At 31.6% G+C, this 19,890-nt stretch overlaps 1 protein-coding gene across 4 annotated transcripts in view; it reads left to right on the top strand.

Moving 5' to 3' along the window:
• Positions 1–19,869, top strand: part of LOC126737577 (uncharacterized) — a 46,000-nt gene extending 26,131 nt beyond the window's left edge. For 2 of the 4 annotated variants that reach the window (XM_050442553.1, XM_050442552.1), the window contains 7 exons: positions 17,378–17,509; positions 17,563–17,725; positions 17,775–17,978; positions 18,737–18,894; positions 18,948–19,090; positions 19,148–19,380; positions 19,458–19,869. In XM_050442553.1, coding sequence (XP_050298510.1) covers positions 17,450–17,509; positions 17,563–17,725; positions 17,775–17,978; positions 18,737–18,894; positions 18,948–19,090; positions 19,148–19,380; positions 19,458–19,735 — 1,239 coding nt within the window. In that variant the 5' untranslated portion in view covers positions 17,378–17,449 and the 3' untranslated portion in view covers positions 19,736–19,869. Of the gene's footprint in view, positions 1–12,706; positions 16,860–17,377; positions 17,510–17,562; positions 17,726–17,774; positions 17,979–18,736; positions 18,895–18,947; positions 19,091–19,147; positions 19,381–19,457 lie in introns of those variants that run through there. The other 2 variants (XM_050442551.1, XM_050442554.1) reach the window with 2 other exon arrangements.
• Positions 19,870–19,890: the final 21 nt, after the last annotated feature.

The raw sequence follows: 19,890 nt of genomic DNA, 5'->3' as shown, positions 1-19,890 counted from the left end.
TACAAAGAAATTTGAAGAAAATATTTATATTATTAAGGAACTTTTTAAAAACTTTCTGCAAAGAGAGCTTCAAACCATCCACCAGTAAAGGACTGTCTTTCTTGAGAATTCACAGAGAAAAATCGGATAGAAGAGAATTATTCAAGAAGATAATGCTAATAAAAAATAAGATTTAATAAAAGAATGTTTCTGGAAAAAAGTAATCTTGATTAACGTAGGCATAAGAAATGCTAATCACTTACTCAAATATTTCGTTATATAAATTGAATACTTTAGTGAGCAAGGCTTATAGGGGCTTAACTTCAAAACTGATAAGATTTTTAATGAAATGAGTACCACATATTTAATGAATTGGGAATTGCAAAGAGCTATAAGGGCGAGTAACATTAAAAATTTCTAGAGGAGCTAAAAAAACTAGAAGATGGCAATCTTAAAAGCTTAGATGTATTCTAAGATACGACAAGGTATCACTCTTGAAAAATGTATCTTCTTTAATGCATGAACGAAATTTCAATTCTTTTTCGCTTTCTTCATCTTAATACAAGATCTTTTTTGTTCCTCTTTCTATTAGTCAATAGTAGCAATAGCTATTCAAAACCATTCACAATTCACAATCATTTCCAAGATGTTATTGCCAATGAAGTTCTAAATTCGAATCCATCAAAGTCACTCAAGGAACGAATAAACGATTCCTCAATTCCCGTGCCGGAATTCAGAACGTTTCGATCATTTAAAATCGTTTCAACCTACACACAAAAAGTGCATTAATTTACTTTCGAAATTGGCGCGAACAAAAATACCGATCAGAACAATCTAAAATTAGGATCAGCAGCCGAGATAATCACGTCATCCTTGTAAGGTGTGACATGTTGGACCACCAAGATGGCCGCCACATTATTTCATTTTGATTATTACATGGATCTGGATATTTTTAGATATGTTGCGTAATTATAGCAGCAGTTCATTCATAGCTTCTGGTGACCTTGGAAGTAAATGTGCATATTTGTAAGAATATATTGGGTTTATGGCGAATTAATAAACTTGCTTATTAAATGACAACTTAACTGTCAAACGTCAAATTAAGATGATTTGAATTTAAACAGATTCACTCATTGGGGAAGAAAATTGTTGAATTGACTTTTATCTGAAATTGATATCTGCGTCCGCCATCTTGAAGTCTTGTTACCAAACCATTACGTCATAAAACTGTCACTCGTATATTGTTGGTATCGAATTACAAAGAAAACTATTATATTTTAGAATCAGACACTACTTAAGTGCCATACTAGCTAAGAGGATCCAATGATTCGCATTAAGGGATAATTTGGAAAACAATTGATCATTTGTTAAAAAAAAAGATATCATTCTACCATGCTAATTAGCTCTACAATGGTTACTAGATAGTCTTAACTTGAAGGTTAACAAAAAAATATTAAAGAAACTACAAAAAAAATGGAAGAATCTACATCGAAACAAATCACAGACCACTGGTTGAATAAAATAATCCAATGATAGCACACAAAAATCACATGAGCGGCCGGCTAGTATGGCACTATTAAATGATCACTAATTTCACTTATCACAGCAAATAAGGCACCAAATGAGGGGTTTGATCACAGTCCCTTATCACACACGCTCGGTGTGCGTAAAATTTCTGTGAATGGTGTATATAAATATATATATGTTAAGTCACGAGGTGTTGCGGACACACTTAGCACTTACGTTCGAAAAGGCAGTCTGGACGGTTTTTCGGTGGTTACAAGCAATATAAATGTCTGATACCAGATCCTGAAATGTAAAACTGGCGTGGATTGGCCGGTATAGGCGGCCAATGGCCAATCGCGTTACAAGCTTGCCGGTCTCCCTTTTTAGGCGCAAGGAGCGGGCTTAGGAGCCAGAAATAATTTCGGAACGGTGTGGAATTAGATGAGAGGAGAACGGGAACACTTTAGATGGTCCTGGGTAGGGGTAAAAGTTGGGTTTGTTAACCTACTGGTTCACATTTTGATTTTGACTCCGACGAGGATTGTTGTCGCGAGTTTTTTTTTGATACGAGGTTTACCGACATTTATCAGGATATTCTTTAGTTTATTTTTTCTTTTTTTGTAACCTTATCTGCAGTTTTTTTTTGAAAAAATTATTGTTCTTGATGTTATTAGTTAAACCAACACATTTTTTTTATTAAATATTGTAATAAGAAATATGAATGAAATATAGGGTGAATTAATTTCTAAGCAGGGGTTGAATGTATCATTAAAGCTTATTTTTATGAAAATTTAAGAAATCAGATATATATGGTATTTAATGTATATTTTTTCGCTCCCTTTTTATAAGATACATATTTATTAATGCAAAATTTGCATTTTTTTTAATCCTGTTATATATATACCATTTCTATTTATGTTTTTATTGTATCCTTTATGTTCGCCCTATACCCTTTTTTACTTAGGGCTTTACATACGTATAAATATTGAAAAAGAACGCTAGTGGCATAAGATAATAAATTAAAAATTATCATCACATTTTATCTCACAAAACTTAAAGAGATTTAATTTTTATGTTAAATATGGCGGTAGTCCTTTAGTATAGGGTGACTATATACAGCGTTGGGCTCTATTCTAAACGTTTATAAAAGTCTGTCCAGCTTTTAGTTTTTTATAGCACATTGTCATTTTTCTGGAAATAATTTTACGTTTAAAAAACTGGCAATTCACATAAAATATATTTCGTTATGAAATTTAATAAGATGATTATTTTTTATATATAAGGTTAATTATCTGATAATTTTTAAGTATGAATATAAAGTTTTTTCTGTAAAACTTGGAATTGAAAAATTAATAGAAAATATAGGAGTTCTAAATGAAAAGAATTACATTTTAAAATATTTATGATTTTTACCTGCACTAGGAAGAAATGAAAACAAAAGAGACAAAAAAGTGCTCAAAATATTTAGTTAAAAGTTGAAGAATATATAAGAGGTTATTTAGAAACAAGTCTTTTGAAGATATTTTAATGGCAATCAATTCTTTTTAATTAAGTACCCCCTTAAAATCAAAAAATGTCTTGTTTAAATTTCCAATTTAAAGATTATTCCATTGGTTTTATACTATTTTAAACAATAACATCTGACTGGATAAAACATATTTAACTAAAGATTTATTATAAATTCTAGGTTTATTTCGGTAGGAACGTCTATTTTAATTTCTCGAAAATGTTCTAGATCTTTACAGAATGTTCCCTAGAGGTCCGAATATACATTCAGACAAATATACATACTGAAATATACATTCTGAAATATCCTTTATAATATTTAAAAAGAGTGTATCTTGTAAATGTTTTTTTTCTATTTGTACTTATTAGTATTTTCTTCTTACTTTGTTAACAGTACCATTAAATCTAAAATACAGTTTTTTAAAACGTTGTTTTTAGAGAATTCACATCTTACAGAAGGACAAACTTAAAGTGTTTGTTATCGTATAAACTTAAATTTGAGTGAAAAAGGGAAAGAAAACGTATCTTTTGTCTAAAATTTCTACAAGTTTAAAATAAAAAATATATCCATGTTAATATACAGGGTATTTACATATGAATAGAGACTATAGGGGATGGTATAAAACATATATAAAAGAAGGTTTAAGAAAAAAAGCTTTAGCTGACATTATCCAATAAACATTAAAAAAATACAAGTAGTAAAAATGTAAAATATTAAAAACAGTTAATTTGATCCTGCATAAGGGATCAACTTGTTGTCGGTTACGAGTTTCATGCTACTGATATTTAGGTACATATTTGGTTTGATGAAAATAAGTAGTATAATAAAGATGATAACCACTTACAATTATTAAATACTTGCTTATGTCTGACGATGGAGGTGTAGTGAATTGTACTCTCTGTATTGAATTTTCCTTAACTGAAATTGTCATAGATTTAAGAGCAATACATGGTGGCTAGTATCATAACAGGTGTCAAAAAAGCTCTTGAGACAAATGTTTGATTTTTTATTAAAACACATTTTGAAACTGAACTACATTATCCCGGTATTTTTTCTATCTAGTTTATACATTTTCTTTCTAAACAATATGTGTAATATTCACAATCTGGCTGGACATTAAAATGATAGTAATTTAATTCTACATCGATAAAATTATAAGACTTTTCTTTGTACAAAGTTCAAAAAAATCAACACTAATAAAACAAAAATAATAAATTGTATGTGACATGTCTACGCTTTAATTCTAAATTTTAGAAATCGGTCCAAGTTCTGATTCAGAACTAGTCATCATGTTTAAATCATTTGAAATCCGCGACATTAGTTTAATTTCATTACTTGCACATCAGCTTAGATGTACGACCAGATGTTACTGGTCACGTCGTCCGTCAAAAATGTAATGATAGTGACTGATTAAACTTTATCGAAAGTTCTGAGAAATTAATTAGTCATTGCTAATTTAAGATGGAAAAGAACATTATTAATACTAAGGCTTTCTTTCCTATGTCTATTCCTCCCTAGGTTACTGAAATATTATTCTTATATCCCGGAAAGAAACGAGTGTTATTTTTGTTACTGAAAGTAATGTTTTCTTAAAAAAATACTCTAAATGTACTACTCCATCGATTCCTGTAGAGCTTATTTGTTTTTGTAGATTCTAGAGATTAAAATTAACCAACCTAGTTATAAATAGTTAATATCGTAACATAAAATTATAGTCTATATACAGGGGTCGGCATAAGTCAGTTAACTTCAAAAATAGTGCGAACGCGGCAACGGTGCTTGCTTTACCCAAGTTGTGCGATTTTTCTGTATCGTTTTTTTTTCTTTTTGTTTGGTATGCAAATTGGTTAACTGACTTATCCCGACCTCTGTATTTTTTAAGCATATTGTAACGAAAAATCTAACCCTGATTCACTGTTACGCATTGTATATTACCACTAAATTTGTAAATCGGTTTTACTCGAGGGACGTGACCATATTTTCATATATTTATATTTTGGAACGTGTCCATGAAGTCAAGGAATTTTGGCTTTGGATTTCGAATTTTATATCAAGTTAGATAATGCTCGACGTTGCTCAGACCATTTCAATAAAATTTTGCTAAAAAAAACATTGGTGGCACTGTTAGGTTTTTCAGAAAAAAATCTGTTTTGATTTTAAAATTTTAAATAAAATTTTAGCCCAAGAGCTATTATTAGGTTTACGTAAGATCCTCATAAAAGTTTAAGAGCTTTTCCATTTAACTTACTGTATTTAAGTGTCGAATGTTTTTGCATTTTGCATTACATAAATAGCATAGAATCTCTATTTAAATTGGCACATATTCGAGATGTTATCTTTCATTAACGATTTGTAAATTGGCCATTGGTTATTTTAATTACAGTAATTGAGGATGTCATAATTTATCCTTTAAGTGAAATGCATTGTGAATTATTTTTTAGTAGGTAGCGAGCCTCCAAAATATTTTTCCAATAAAATAGTTTAGCACCGTAACTTACAGGTTAATAAAGTTTTCAAGCATCATGGTCAAATTTTTATATTAAAATTCTTTCTTGATAGTTCTCCAATACAAATTTCCAGATATATGCGGATATTTCTTTAATGTGGAAGTTCTTCATGTTTAAAGAATATTCAAGTTCAATAGCATGTAAGAGAACATAACTGGATGCTAATCTGAGATATTGCCCGCACTATGTGAAAGTTATATATGACACCTCCATAGTGTTACTAGTGACAAAAGTGTCCTGCGTTCTAATTTCTAATTCCTTTAAAATAGTGTTCTGAGCACTCACCTTTAGTATTGATGCATTGGCATGATCGGCTATAGATTTGACTGGCGATAGGAACTGGCATTCATTGGTTGCAACTTCTGTCAACCTCTGATAGCCAATTGGTCTCTACAATAGAAATGGGTTAGTTTCAAAACTTTTAGTTAATTTTTGATAATGATGCATTACCTGTCATTTGGGAATGGAATTCCTTTATTCTTGAGAATCTCTGTATATCGACGTGACAGTCGACCTATAGTGAATTCTGGAGTTTACAGCAATATCTGTAGATCGATATCGACCTGCTCAAACTTGAGAACCAGAAGACTGACAATCAGCTGGATAATTCTATATAAGAGATCTTTTGCAAGAGTAGAGCAGAAGAAGTGAAAAGTAAAAGTAATTGCGTGTGCTCTACGATTCGAGTTAACATTTAATAAGATGGATTTATGATTTGTAGTGCAGTGGGTAGTTGGAGGCTGTTATACACACATAGATATCCTAATGGACCCGTCGTACCCCACTAAGGGTTACCAGAAGCCAATAGCATTGGAAAAACTAATGATGCCCTCTGGTTTGAAGGACTTCAAGAAAAAGGAAGGAAGAAGTCGCTCGGTGCACTGTACGTGTTACCCAACAACTTGAACCTAGTGCGCGTGAGTGCTGGACACTCCCCGATATCGTCGTTTCGTCCTCCTCCCAACATCACCGGCATTCCGGGTTGTCCTTAATGCCGATGGTATCGAGATGGCGCCTCACATACCAGATGCGGTTAAGACCCTTCATTGATGCAGTTGCTACGTATTTATCTATAACGAATAGGCTCCACCGGCCGTTTCGCAGATACCAGTAAAAAAAGAAGCCCGCTTTCTCGTTTCCAGCATAGCCTGAGTGCCCAGGAGAGAGAGCACCCAATCTGAATCCTGCAGTCCGCTTTTAACAGTTCCTCCAGGAACTTTATGCACTCTAGTACGAGCTTGGAACTCACCTTTTTGGTCGTAATAGCCTTAATGGCAGACCTGCTGTCCAAGAAAATTGATACGAGTGTGTTGCGGTGTCCGCAGTTTACGATTTTTTGTCCAAATTTTAACACTTTAAACCAAAAAACACGAACGCGACACTAAACACGAAAAAACTTTAACCTAAAAGACATGCATCCCCAGCGAGTATACCCTGCTGGTATGTGGGATCCCAGTACAGAGCCCTGCACCAACTCTATTATTTATTCTGGCGCTATCTGTATATCATGGCTCCCTATTTTGCAATGTAGGCACATTGGAGTACTGCCACTACTCTTTTTCTGCGATGTGAGTCACCAGATCCTTGCAATCCATAATCACAAGGGCCATGTCGTCACTTCCCATCAGAAAAAGAGGCACCAGATTTTGCATGATCAGTTTCACTGTAATTCACGAATAACTTTGCCTCGAACTGCACCACCACGTCCAATAGTGGAAGGCTCAACAGAGTCTCCAGCGCTCGAGTTGGCGCCGTTCGAATAGAACCCGATATGCTTAAGATTTTTTTGTAAGAGATTTATTAATAATGTGATTCATATGTGAAGTAAAGTCTAGGTTAAAATCAAATAGCAGTCCCAAATCTCTTATTTATTGCACACACTATAAAGGAGTATTGTTTATGTGATAAATAGCATAAATAGACTGATTTTTGCTTCCTCTGTACATGGGCACCATACAATAACCGATAAGAAGAGGTTTGAAAATAGATGAATAGATCCAGTAAAGGATCTTAGTGGTCATCCCATAGTTCGCAGGCAGGTGGCCTTCTGAATTCTGCGTGATCCTATCAAGAGAGTTTGGATTCTAATGTGACTCCCAAAAATCGAACTGTCCTGGAGTATTGCAACTGCACTCCCTCCATAGACATAGCAGGCGGTGTGCCAAAGTTACATCTCCTCGTGAATAGTAGAAGCTCTCCTTTTTTTGGGTTAACCCTGAGACTCTCCGAGAGGCACCATTGGTCCACTATACGCAGAGCCCTCATGCCCCTCATCATCGGGCTCTGCATTTTAGCGGCGTTCTTCCTCGGGTAAAGGATTACCAGGTCATCAGCGTAGGCCTATGTGTATAGGCCGCCCATGTTTAAATATTCGATCAAGCTGTCGACCACTATGCACCACAAAATTGGCATAATTCTCCTTAGCAACCCCTAGCTGCCAACGTCTTGACAAGCCTCGCTGTTGAGCTGGGCAGATACATAATGCTGCAAAAACATGGCCTCAAATCCAATTCACCAAGCAGGGTTCTGAGCCATGGTAACTGAGTGCTTGACGAAAGGGATATTATGAGGCCTACTTGCTTCAGCGATGAGAGTAATGCCCCACTTAATTTCACAGTGAACATTAATTTTATTCCAATATTTCATACAGTGAGTTCCTCACGTCTATACTGTCGCCCATAGTTACGCCGGTGGCATACTTTCTATATTTTGGTCAAATAAACTTGAAGGGAACAATGAACGCATCAAGGGACAGTCCTCCCTTTTTGTCGATAATATGCATCAAAACCTATTTGAAGTTCAATTGGAAATTATATTTATTCTGAAGATGTAGACAACATCTTCTTGTATCTATCGCATTTATCCGAATGGTCATATCGCGCATCGAAGCGCGAAAGAATGGCCAGCTCGCTCACTGAATATGAAGCCTCCTGATATTTTTCTCAAATTCATAGTGTTCAGGAATAACCTGTTCCTATGCATCCCCTCTAATGGTAAGATTGAAAGAAGAACTTTCTAACAAAATGTACCTTTTGACAAGAGTTCCGAGATATGTAATTATATCTAAAACATTTATAAATTACTTAATTATTTCCAGGAAATTGTCCTTTCTTAATTTGTGAATTAATCCTTTTCAAAATCGGGGGTTTATTTAAGCATAAAAAGAGATCTTTATTAAAATTAAATATTGGTCATATTGGCAAATAGCTCTGCATTTTGCCAACTCTAGTATATAACTGGAAACCAATTTTAAAAATACTATTAGTAATTTATACTTAAATTAAATTAATGATTATAGGTACAATAAAAAAATATAAATTTGTGTCATGAGCCAAGAAAATTTATTATGGTAAAATTTGAAGAATATATATTTAAGCGATATACACGCCTGCATATTGTATTTTTAATGTTATAAATTTATTATATGGTTATGATTCAATGTATAAATGAAAGCAAAATTATTAAAATCTTCTGGTTACTAACAGGAAGTATAGAACATCAATCTGTAAAATAATGATGATCTACCAAAGCAAGCAAAGGCTAATATTTATTCACTGAAGCTTTCGAACCATCATAGACGTAATAGCAACAGAAAATTACGTAAAATATTACTCTGCCACGCTATTTTTAATTTTGGAAAACATTTTTCTTTAATGCGTAATTTTTGAATGTTTAATTTAATAACTGAGCATCGGTAAAAATGTAAATATTTGGCATGAGGAGAGACTTCGAAGTTGTTAGTTAGAAGTTTTATGGTTTTGTTGGTTATAAATAAAAAATTGACTTACATAATAATAAAAAAAGAAATATATATATATTAAGCAGTTGAGTTTATATTCCTAAAATATTTATAAAACTGAATATAATTTCTTAAAAAACGCGTCCTCTTACACGCAAAAGCGCAGGAAGGAAGCGTTAATATAAATAATTCAGTCACAAATTTTGTACATCAATCTTCACCCACATACTATTAACATTTAATATTTTAACAAGATTTTTATATCTCAAATGCACTGAATCTGTGTACTGCCCACAGCAAATCACCGAACTAAAAAATCTGGAAAATGTTCCGCCGCACTAAACTCAATAATTTAATGACAAATTACATACACACGTATTCGCTTTCTTGCAAATAGCAAGAAATTAAATTGAATCCTGGCCGATTTTGATCTCGCGACATTTGATTAAATGAATCTTTTAAATTAATTGAGATAATATTTTAATGTAATCGGTTATGGCAGGGTGATTTTTTGGCATCAAGTCGTTTTGCGGGACGCTTTGGAAAATTGACGTTTAGTCATATGCTGTTATCGGATTTTGATTTTGTTTAATATCATTTGGCATATAATTTAAAATTTAATGAAAACACAAGATGTTTATTTGAGTGGGAGGAATTATTGACAACAAAAATGCCGTAAAAAGCAGATAGGGTTTAACAGTATGTCTGCTTATTGATTTGAAGCTTACTGATTTCTTTCATACAAGATAAAGCTTATTAAAATATAAACTTACAACAACCCCTATAGAAAGTTCACTAGCTAGACCGTGATATACATATATAGTTGGTCAACAAAACACACATTTCTTCAGATGTACCTTAAATTATTTGCAAAATATTCTGTCTAGCTAACTACCTTGCTTTCACGCAGAATTATACTTGCTGAAATAAAATATCTTAATGCTAGAATTAGAGAGTTGAGGTGAGTTCATTTCTTGAATAAGCTAGCGTTAGGATACTTATCTCATTACATATACCAAGATATTTTTTTTAAATAAAGGACCCCATATTATTATATCTCTTTGATTTTTATAATATATGTCATGAAACTTATTATAGTTATTAAATTCCAATTCTTTATCTTTAAAATTCATATGCAAACAAACTTAAGTAAATTTATTAAATTTTCGGGTATTATTTCTATTAACGATTCTTGTGACCATGAAATCGTAGTATCATCTGCGAAAATAATGAAATGTTTTCTGATATAAAAATAGTAAGACTGTAAAACATTGTTTATTGAACAAACCCTGAGATGTTAAACTTTTTTTAGTTAGTCATGATCAATAATTCATAATTATTTATTTATGACATTATTCTAGGTGCCTATAGACGTTGATATATTCCGGTTTATTTTCCGATTTTTAAAGGTGGTAAGAGAAAGAGAAATAAAATCAGAAACTTTAGGCTACTTGCCTATGCAACGTGGTAGCGAACATTTTGGAAACATATTTGTTTAATCAATAGTTTAGAACTCATATCCAAAGCCAATATTCATTTATAACTATAAACTATAACTATTCATTTATAGGAAGTCCAACTTAAAAAACTTTAGCACGTTTTCCGAACACATAACTCAAACCATATTAAGCAGGATCTACAGATAGTGAGTGAGGCATCCGATGAAAATGTAATATGGATATGAATATCTTGTTGAATGCAGTAATTAATTTGACCAAGTCCTATACAATTCTTAAGTCTCAGGAAGACATTGAGTTAGATATTGTGATTGGATTGAAACCTATATGTAAATCATTGAATGTTATTAAATGTTCTGTAGTAAAATAAACGAAACAGTTTATTTTACTACATATACTTACTATATAGTCAATCCTTACCAGTGAAATTGGGGACATGGATGTAATGTATATCTCAAATTTTAAATATAAACTATTTTGTGTGAATTTTACAAAAACAATTTAAAATTTTCATTCTTTATGAATTTTGAAATCCCAACTATAATAAAATAAGACCGCATATCAGATTTGGATCCAGTGGCAATAACAGTTTTAGTTGGACCATTATTTTGCTATAGGCTTCTTAGCAATTTTTCACTATTCTTCAGAATGTTTTCACAAAATAATAGGAATATTATTAAAAGTTTAAACGATAAAAACATAAATTTGTATACAAGGAAATGTCCTATTAGATTTTATTTTTAAAACATTTTCAGCTCAAAAAATTGTGACCTAATTAACTTTATGTAATTTAATGATTCAAAACCTAAATAATCTATTTAATGTTATCCCTGACCCAATTAATTTACTATGATTGCACTTCAGTTTCTTAGTCAACTCCTAATTAATTTCATTTATTTATATCGGATCTCAGCTCATATTGCTGCATAACACTTTAATTTTAGCTTATGATTTTTAATTGATTGTTGTTCTAGATGCTATACTAAGTATTCTGCTTAATACCAGTATTAGTATTATATTGCATTATATAAAGAATAAACTTTTAACCAAAAGTTATTTACTTATTACCTACACTACATTTATTAATATGTTTTCACTAAGATCGATCACATAATGAAGGGAAGTTTATTTAAAAACTTCTATTTGATAATCATCTGTAGTCTATATCCAACAAAAACTTTCAGTACTTGCTCCCTACAAGTCAAAAAAAGAATAATGTCATCACAAATAAAATATTTTAAAAATACCACGTATTTATTAAAAAAATTTTAAAATAAAACAGACAAAATGTAAAAAAAGAAAACAACCAGCCTCAAGCCAGAGACCGTTTTACCTAGTTTTGACGTGTGTTTGTGTATCGCGAGACTCTAAAATAACACTTCTTCCCCATTGGAAATACTAAAAATCTAATTTTACCGCATCCGAGGTAACCTACTTATGATTCTGAAATAGCCTGTTTTTGGTATGCTGAATCTGTTGTTTTTACCTTATTACTTTTTACGTTTTTCTATTTGGAGTATTGAATTTTGCGTCCCTTATTTCTAATTAGATATTTTAGAATATTTTGACAAGATACAAAACTACAGATTAAAAGGTCAAAAAAGATTACCAGGGTATAGAAATAAGATCAATAATAAAAATCATCCTGGTTCAAAAGAAGTTTAGAAGGTTTATCCATTTGCTTTTCATATCGATTGCCTGGTTCTGAGAAATAAAAAATTTGGGATTTTTAAAGTTCTTTTAATACTGAGCTGAAGAGACCGGTTTTTCACTTTTAGAAGTTTAAAACTTCAAAATTAGTTTTATTATTAACCTTCTTAATAGCAGTAATAACATAAATAATTCCAATTTAAAAAACACTGAACTGACTAAGCTGAATTTCTTTAAAAATGTCTTAAAAATTGGAAATGAAGATTTATTATATAAATAAATTAAAAATTTTAAGTAAAAAAAAATGTTGCTATAAATTTTATTATAAAACGTGTTCAAACGTTAGTTTCGGTAAATCATCATAAAGGTTATATTAAATACCTCTAAAACTAAAAATACGCTTGCCAACGTTATACTGTAAAATCAACAAAATGCCATTCAAATGAGCAACTTTTGAGTTTCGCCTTTGCTCCTTAAAGAGCCTAAAAATAGTTTGTTTACTTAATTTAACGAAAATAAGAATTTATTATTTTATGCACCAAAAATCTAATGCACATATATCTTAATTTTCTACATTAACTGTATTGACAATAGATTGTTTTGAAAATGCTTTTAATTTGCTTGAGTTAATTTGTAATAATAAGCAACTAAACTCGTGGGCCACACACAATAAATCCAGTTGGATTTGTTAGTGCGAAACCAAGAGAGATTCAGCCCATGTTATTTTTAGGATGAACCAAAAATACATTTATTGAGTTCGAACTGGATTATCATTTCGCTACCTACTTATCCATTTGATTTTTTTTGTTTAATTTTAAATGTTCGAAATGTAAAAGCAGGGTCATCATCGAAATTCAGACAGAAGTAGGATATTTCCTAAAAATGAAAAAATCAGTAGCAAATCATTTTTCATTATGATTATCTGTAGCTAGATTAATTTTAAGTTTTAAGAAACGGTCTGCTATTAAGGATAAATGACCGATACTGAAAAGAGCAAAATAATGAAAAGTCAATTTACTATTTCCAAATAATTACTTTAGAATGTATTTTATTCTTAACTTAATATGAAGTTCTTAACAGATATTATGCTACTAACAAGTTAGGAAAGAAATAATAAGATACTCAAGTCTTAAGTTCCAAATTGGAAATGGGAATTGGGTATGGATTCAGATGCGTCTTCTTATGACCTGAGCAAAGCCTTTGATTGTGTCTCTCATGAAATTTTTATCCGGAAATTAAAGTTAGACTATCTGGATGTTAATTGTGTGAGACTAATTGAGTCCTACCTTCAGGGCCGTGTGTCAACGGAGAGGAGCATGGGTCATGGTGTTCTAGAGGATTCTGTCGTTGGTCCTCTGCTTTACATTAATGATCTTTCTAACGTTTAACATTTAAAAACTATTCTTTTTGCAGGTGATACTAGTAATGTTATTAGGTACTCCGCTTCTGATCCTGTGTTGGACATGATAGGCGACAGCAATAAAAATATTCAAGAATGGTTTTTGCATCGAAGATTCACAAGTTAAACTTTAGCTTAAAAAGAAATTCACTTAATATACCAGATGTGGTCTCACACACAAAATGTCTAGGAGTTACTTTAGATGATAAATTAACATGGAAAATAAACATATATATCACCTATCAGGCAGACTAAGTAGAATGATTTTCATGATAAGGTGCTTAAGGACAATTACATCATTGTCTACTATTTTGTCAGCCTACCATGGTTACTTTTCTGCAAATATGTGCTATGCATTTCTGAACTGGAGCCATTCTACCCATCCACAAGAAATCTTTAAGCTTCAACGGAGATGTATCAGAACTATGGTTAGGATGAGGTATAGGGATTGTTATCGACAGTACTTCAGAGACCTCCATATACTTACATTTCCTTGGGCCTACATCTACCAATGTTTGCTTTACATTGTTGATAATATCTCACAGTTTAGAACTTATTCATATATACACCAATACAACACCAGACATAGTAGAAATATTATCACAGGCTCTCTAGAACCAGGCGAGGCTCTGACTACTATTGCGTCCAGTTCTTTAATGTTATTCCAGTCCACAATAAGAAATCTTGAAGCCAAGATATTTTTTAGGAAAATTAAATTCTATTTGGTAAAGGAGGCTGTTATTCCTTTGAGAAATATTTGGAAAGCAATTTTCTTTAACTGATGATTCTGTATGAAAGTTTGTTCTCTTAAAGATGTTCTGTTTGTTATACTTTATATGAATTGTCTTCAACTTTTAATGTGTAATAATTTAAATTTCTATTGTTTTATATTTATTTCTAGCCATTAAACTTACTATATCTTGACTTGTACAAACATATATTGTGTAATGCATTAATAAATATTTGATTTGATTTTAAGTGTGTGTGAAGTATACTATCGAATGCCTTAACTAAGTCCTATATGATAGTTAGATGGTTTAAAGGGCTCTTGCTGTTTCTTGACAATATAACTTTCATATAATACTTCCAAGTAGCCTCCAACAACCTCTCAGTATTATAAAGTGGAACGGTCTTAAAATACGATATGTTTGTATCAAAGATCTCTGCTGATCAAACAACTTTTTTTAAATAATTGAATTATGTGTTTAAAGTAGGAATTTTGATCTTAATAAGTAATAATTAAATTTTGAGAGTTAATCCTCAACTCATAGAATCAAAAATATCAATTAAACATGAAGCCTCAACTAGAATCAAAATTGATAAAATGAAATCAACAAGACTTGCTACAGAATTATGTAACCTTAGATATTCCTAATAATCAAACCCACCATCAATAACCTAAAAAATGATAAAAATTAGTCATAGCAACACACTAAATTTTACTCAAAGTACATTTAAAATATTCATCCTTCATTTAATTAAAAGAGTTACTGTCAAACCATTTTCTACCATTTTCTGGTTAATCAAAGGAGGTATTCTCACTCTTATGGTCTTTGGTGTGGCACTAAAATTGTTTTGTGATGTGTTTAGTAAGAAAGACTATTCATATAGCAATCAATATAAGACCTGAGACTTGTTGACTTAAAACCTGAGAAAAACCTAACTCTTGCTTAAGAGGGACTTTTGAGAGAGCTGACATTTTCCAAATATAAGTTAGATCATGAGATAAGTCATATAGAGTAAAGGGCAACTATTTTCAAGCTTCCACTTAAAAAGTCCTGTAGAGAATAATAATAATGGCTCTATTAGGTATCAAATGAACACTAAATAAAACAATCAAAAATGTTTGTCTAAAGGGCAAATGCTCATATGGTATATTAAATACCATGACCAAAGGCAAAGGGCAACGTTTATAATTCAAATACAGGACTTATTATATCTGGCTCCTTGTCATCCAGACTACACCTAGTTTATAAAGAATCTCGAACTGAAAAAATAAAATTAAAGTAAGCTGTTACGAGAGCCGTAGTTTTATTTTTAGGAGAAGTTATTCAGTTTTGTACCGCCGGATAAAAATAATCCGTAGCCAAAGGATAATGTGGTCAGGGATGGATTAAGCTAGATTTTTCAGCTTTTACTAGGGATACACCTGAGGCTTTCCAGCAGAGGGTGATGAACAAATATAGTTCCATTTTCGTTTACCAAAAAGTACAATTTCATAAATATTATTTAGCCATGCTGTATTTTCAGTAACCATAATGTAATATGAACAGGGAGTCTATAAATTTATCGTTAATTGGATGTTGGTTATTTACTCTGTGGCTCAAAAAATCTCATATACTATAATTTTATGCAAATCGTACCTAAGAGGTTTTTTCCTAAAATAAGATTTGGCATTTATTAATTTGCTTACTCCTCTCCTGTAAAATCCACATAACTTTCGGGTTATTGGAACACATCAGTACGGTTGCCAACACTGCATATTATTATCTCTCCATCTCAGGGTGGACTCAACAACTGACTCACACCCGTACAGCACACTGTTTAGCAGTTTGCCTAATAATGACCAATTTTCTAGAATAGTTATTAAAATTATTACAGTAGTATTTAGGCTTTTTAAAGAAACTGTTCTGGACCACGGTAATGATGGTCGTAAAAAGTATTATTTGAATCTTAAAACCAATAATTTATCTTATATTTGATATATCATTCTGCTTTTGTCTAATTCACAATAAATTCATATGCAACCTTATCTTTTAACTTATCTACTAAACATCTGGTATATAAACCATAAAGCACAAACCAATAAAAAAGTTTCATAAGCCTAAAAGACTGTTAATAAAGATAACACTTTTTGAGGAAAACAGACATTAATTAACTATTTTTCAGAATTTATGATCCCGATTAATAGCCAACAAAGTACATTGTTAAAGCTACTATTATTGTTACGGTATTATTGTGATGAGGGGTGTAAAATATTTACGTCTTAGATTATGATTATGCATTAAACGAAATGTTACTGGGGTTTGTTAATTTGAAAAAGTGTTTTTCTAGTCCTAGCCATTTGCTGAAGTTGCTGGTGCTACTTTCATGTATTTGCTTCTCAATTTACCAGGTAAATTAATACATTCTCACTGCTTTTATTGGCGTAAACATGTGTTTCTTCTTACCTAAAAAATATGGCAACCAGAAAGTCTTATTTTACATTTAATAATTTTGTTTTGTTATATACGTTAAAAAATATATTTAAATCGTGGTTTTGGGCAGTTCATGTGATTGATATCCGGAGATCAGTCAAAAAGTAGCAGCAAAAATCAGCTTTTTTCATTAAACTTTGTGGTCGATAATTGAATTTTAAAACTATATTAATTTAATTCGTGAGATCGAATAAAACTTTTTGGTTACCTATGTATATATTTGTCCACAGTGAATCCAGACTACATAACGCATAAATGAAAATAACGAATAGCATACGAATAAATCGAAACATAATAATAACGACCGAAAAATAATAAATTCTATACGTAAAATCAAGTCTGATGCTGGATTAGAATTATTTGTAATTGAACTACATTATTTCTGTATTAATTGGTTTAAATTAAATATATGTTTAAAAAGTTATTTCTATTTTAGGTTGGGGAATGTATCGAAAAGCTAATAGCTCCACCTATCACCACTTATTATGGATTTCACCTAAATCGCAGCATGTCTTATCCATCTGTAACCATATGCAGAAGACCGGGGTTTAAAACAAAACATTTTCCCGTAAATAAATTTTATATTCGCCGAAACATTTTTAAATTGTAACTATTTTTCAGAAATATGGATTAAGAAAAAACGAAGGATTACTTTACCATAACGTTTTTCGGTTTTTCAACTTTACTAGATATAGCATTAAAGATTTTTTAAACGAAACTACTTATACTTTTGAAGAAGTTGTTGGATTGTTGGCGTATAATGGATGTGGAGGAGAGTTGGCAGGTCAGTAACAAAACCAAACAGTAGGAACATATTTAAATTTTCTTTTCAGCTGTCACCTGGAAATCATTTGATACCATCACCCAAGGCAAGTGCTTTACATTTCAACCAGGTGAAACCTCCGATAAGTTTAGCATCAGTGGAGGGTGGTGGTTTTACATGCTTCATGACATGACCCAACGGTCAGAAGACCACTTTGGTGTGTCAGAATATGGAACCAGCGTTTATGTGCATCACGATAGTGATATATTAACATGTAAGCAAAGAGTTTTGATTTAGAATTATAGTTTGTATAGTTAGAGTGATAACTCTAAACTGTCAGATTTTACAGGAGAGAAAAATCCAGTACCTATCTCTTCAAATTAAACTATTATTACTACGATGCGCCATTTATGGGCATAATTAAGAGCATATTGCATGAATTAAACTTCAAATATCACAATATTTTATTGAGAATACCTTTACAATTGTGCAAATAAAAAATGTATACTTAATGAATTGAAAAAATATTGTAAAAGTTTTCTTACTATAGGTGTACGTACTTATACTTGAAGACTATCTAAGTTCTTCAAATAAAAAAAAATATGGGAGAATTGATACGGAATTCAGCGTTTCTTGGCTTGATTCCTTCTAATAACCATTGAATTTTGTTGCCGAACGTATATCGGTCCAACCTTTTTTTTTTATTGCTTTTTTTATCAGTGAATGCCATCATCCATTTTTCACGAAGACAAACAACTATTATTGTATAAACAACACAAAATCTACAGTATCACAGGTATAATATGTAACACTTGTATAAATTGCTCAAATTATTCTGAACCTAGATAGTTAAGACTAATCCAAGCCAAAATATTTAATATTAGCCTTTAAAAAATAAATGCAAGTTTATATGTTGCTATATATTTTTCTAATAGAAATCCCAAATATATGCAAATTTCCTATAAATTAGCTTGATTTTCTACACTAGTATTATATACCCACTAATCAAACCAAATGTCTATTTGTTTGTAGCTGAAGGCGAGCAAGAAAACAACTTCTTAGAACACATTTACGTTGAAGCAGCGGAAGATATAAGAATGCAACTAAAATACCAATCATTCAGGAGGGTGAGAAGTAAAGACAACTTATGCATTGATCCTGAGGAAAATCCCGAGTATAGTAGGTCAAAAGTAAGAAAAAATAGAAAGAGAAATTTAAGACCTATCCTTCATGATCTTTTCAGTGCTTAGAGTTGTGTTTCCAGTATTACGTAGCCAATCAGACCAATTGTACGCTTCCTTGGCTTTGGCTTCTTCCAGACGACTGGTTGCCTCAATGCTCAAACTTTACGCAAGTTCACCGACTGGTTACTGCTTTTTTACCACAGTAAGTCTTTTGTATTCTTTACTAGCATTGGCTATTTCCCTTTGAAATTTATATTAGTAACCGAAAGGCTGTAGCTGCTAACTGTTCAGAAGAGTGCCCTAAATCTTGCCACGTGACTCTGTATACTCCAAATATAATAAGCAGGAAGCAAGTGGCCGAAGAACAATTTCCTCATAGTTTTATTGCAATGTATTATTCTAACAATATCGTCACAGAAATGATGGAAATGGAAGGATATAATGCGAATGCCTTTATATCTGATATTGGAGGATCACTTGGATTTCTCTTAGGTATTTTTTGATTTACCAATCGGTTCCTTAGATAACCTCTTTAACCTATAAATATATAATATCTAGTGTTTCTTTAGGTCTTTCAGTAATTAGTTTTCTAGCAGTGCTAGAGGCAATAATATGTGGTATAATTAAAAAAATATTTAAAAAAAAGAACGAAAAATTAGAAGAGGGACAAAACTCGGAAACCCAAAGTAACATCAGCAGTAACATAAGCAGCAGTACAAAACTGGAATCGTTGGGTAAGAGAAATCAGTCGATCGATTCTCGACTCGAGAATCTTAGGGATTTCGACACTGATGAAATGAGGTGCTTTGAACGGACGTTGGTTGCTCAAGGCACAAGCAGATACTAAATTGTTTTATAAAATGTCTTCTTACCTGGAATAAAGAATTAAGTTTTATAAAAGTATAAAAAATTTCTTTTATCACTGTATAATTTAAATAAACAAAACACCGACTACTAAAACATAAAATTCATTTATTTTTCAATTCAAAAATTCATATAAAA

This window comes from Anthonomus grandis, chromosome 6, assembly GCF_022605725.1.
Source record: "Anthonomus grandis grandis chromosome 6, icAntGran1.3, whole genome shotgun sequence".
NCBI classification, from domain to species: domain Eukaryota; kingdom Metazoa; phylum Arthropoda; class Insecta; order Coleoptera; family Curculionidae; genus Anthonomus; species Anthonomus grandis.
The sequence above is the reverse complement of the archived record's forward strand: the minus strand, read 5'-3'. Positions and strand labels throughout refer to the sequence as shown.